Source organism: Manacus vitellinus, unplaced genomic scaffold (assembly GCF_001715985.3).
Source record: "Manacus vitellinus isolate BGI_N305 unplaced genomic scaffold, ASM171598v3 scaffold_102_pilon, whole genome shotgun sequence".
NCBI classification, from domain to species: Eukaryota; Metazoa; Chordata; class Aves; order Passeriformes; family Pipridae; genus Manacus; species Manacus vitellinus.
In genome coordinates this window covers 256,654-258,186 of record NW_021938808.1, presented here as the reverse complement: position 1 = coordinate 258,186, position 1,533 = coordinate 256,654, and the positions used below count along the sequence as shown (strand labels likewise).

General features: G+C 56.4%; 1 protein-coding gene across 1 annotated transcript in view; it reads left to right on the top strand.

Annotated features, from left to right (window-relative positions):
* The window catches only part of HOXB3 (homeobox B3), a gene marked incomplete at its 3' end in the record, with an annotated part of 2,050 nt that extends 517 nt beyond the window's left edge, over positions 1–1,533 (top strand). Inside the window, exon 2 of the mRNA XM_029963477.1 lies at positions 996–1,533. Within this exon, the coding sequence (XP_029819337.1) occupies positions 996–1,533 (538 nt within the window). The remainder of the gene's footprint in view (positions 1–995) is intronic.

Genomic DNA, 1,533 nt, shown 5'->3' with positions numbered 1-1,533 from the left:
GGGGGTGCTCTCGGGGCCGTCTGTCCCTCTCCCGCTTGCCCCGCACGAGGTGGGGGAGCCACCGGTCAGGGGGGGCCCGTTTGGAGGGAGGGGAGGACAGAGAGGATGCAGAAGGGATCCAGAGAGGATGCAGAGAGGATGCAGAGAGGATCCTGGCGCTGGGCATGAGCCCATCTTGCAGCTCTGGCCCCGCACACTCGGTTTGTGTCCGACATGACCCGACCCCCGCGGGCAGGTGGTTGTTCACAGGTGATGTCCCTCCCACAGGTGATGTCCCACAGGTGATGTCCTGCCCTGCAGACACAGGAACGTGGAGATGGGCACCCACCTGCTCAGCCTGGGGCTGCTAAAGCTGTTTGTTCTCCTCCCAGCTCCCTGCCCTCAGACATGGCAGCGAACACGGGGTGTGTGGGCACCCGGGGAGCAGATGCACAAACATCTGCACCTCCTTGCACGGAGACACACCAAAGGCTGACAGGATCCAAAAGAAAATAAAAAATCACGTTGGGAATATCCCTGTTCTGGCAAATACATTGGTGTGAACTTAGTGGCACACACTTCACCCTACATTAGTGTAATTTAGCTGTTACCTCACGTTTCTCTCACAGAAAGGGGGGTACAAACGTGACCTGGTGTTGGGCAACGTGCACACAAATACCTGTGTTGCACAAATACCAGACACACAAATATTTCTGTTGCACAAACAAGAGCCACACAGGATGTGTGTGCGTGTTTGAGTGTGTCTGAGGGTGCATTCACACCTCAGCAAACCAAACACCTCCCAGCCCTGCCCCGTGTGAGCACTAATTGGCTTTGCAGCGCCTGCCCCCCCCCTCTGCCAAATATTATTTTCTCGAAATTATCTGCTGGAAATAATCGACTCCTAAATAAATGGCCCTGGAATCCTTTTCTACATGACATGATCAAATTTTCATAAAGCAGGGGCAGCTTTGGAGAACAGAACTCTTAATAAATGACATGATTATGGAGTGCAGGCTAATGCGAAGGGGTGATGGAGGGGGAGGGGGGGTCGAGCTCTCGCGCCCGTTCCAGGATTTATTAAGAAGCGATGCATTCAATTTCTGCGTGTCAGTAATTATCTTTTATTTCATTTCGGGGGCCCCGGCAGAAACCTGCGGCGGCGAGAAAAGCCCTCCGGGCTCCTCGGCCTCCAAGAGGGCCCGCACGGCCTACACCAGCGCCCAGCTGGTGGAGCTGGAGAAGGAATTCCACTTCAACCGCTACCTGTGCCGGCCCCGGCGCGTGGAGATGGCCAACCTGCTGAACCTCAGCGAGAGGCAGATCAAGATCTGGTTCCAGAACAGGAGGATGAAGTACAAGAAGGACCAGAAGTCCAAAGGCGTGGGCTCCTCCTCGGGAGGGCCCTCCCCCACGGGCAGCCCGCCCCAGCCCATGCAGTCCTCCGCCGGCTTCATCAACGCCTTGCACCCCATGGGCGGCAGCTACGACGCCCCCTCGCCGCCCTCCTTCAACAAACCCCACCAAAATGCCTATGCCATGTCCAGTAACTAC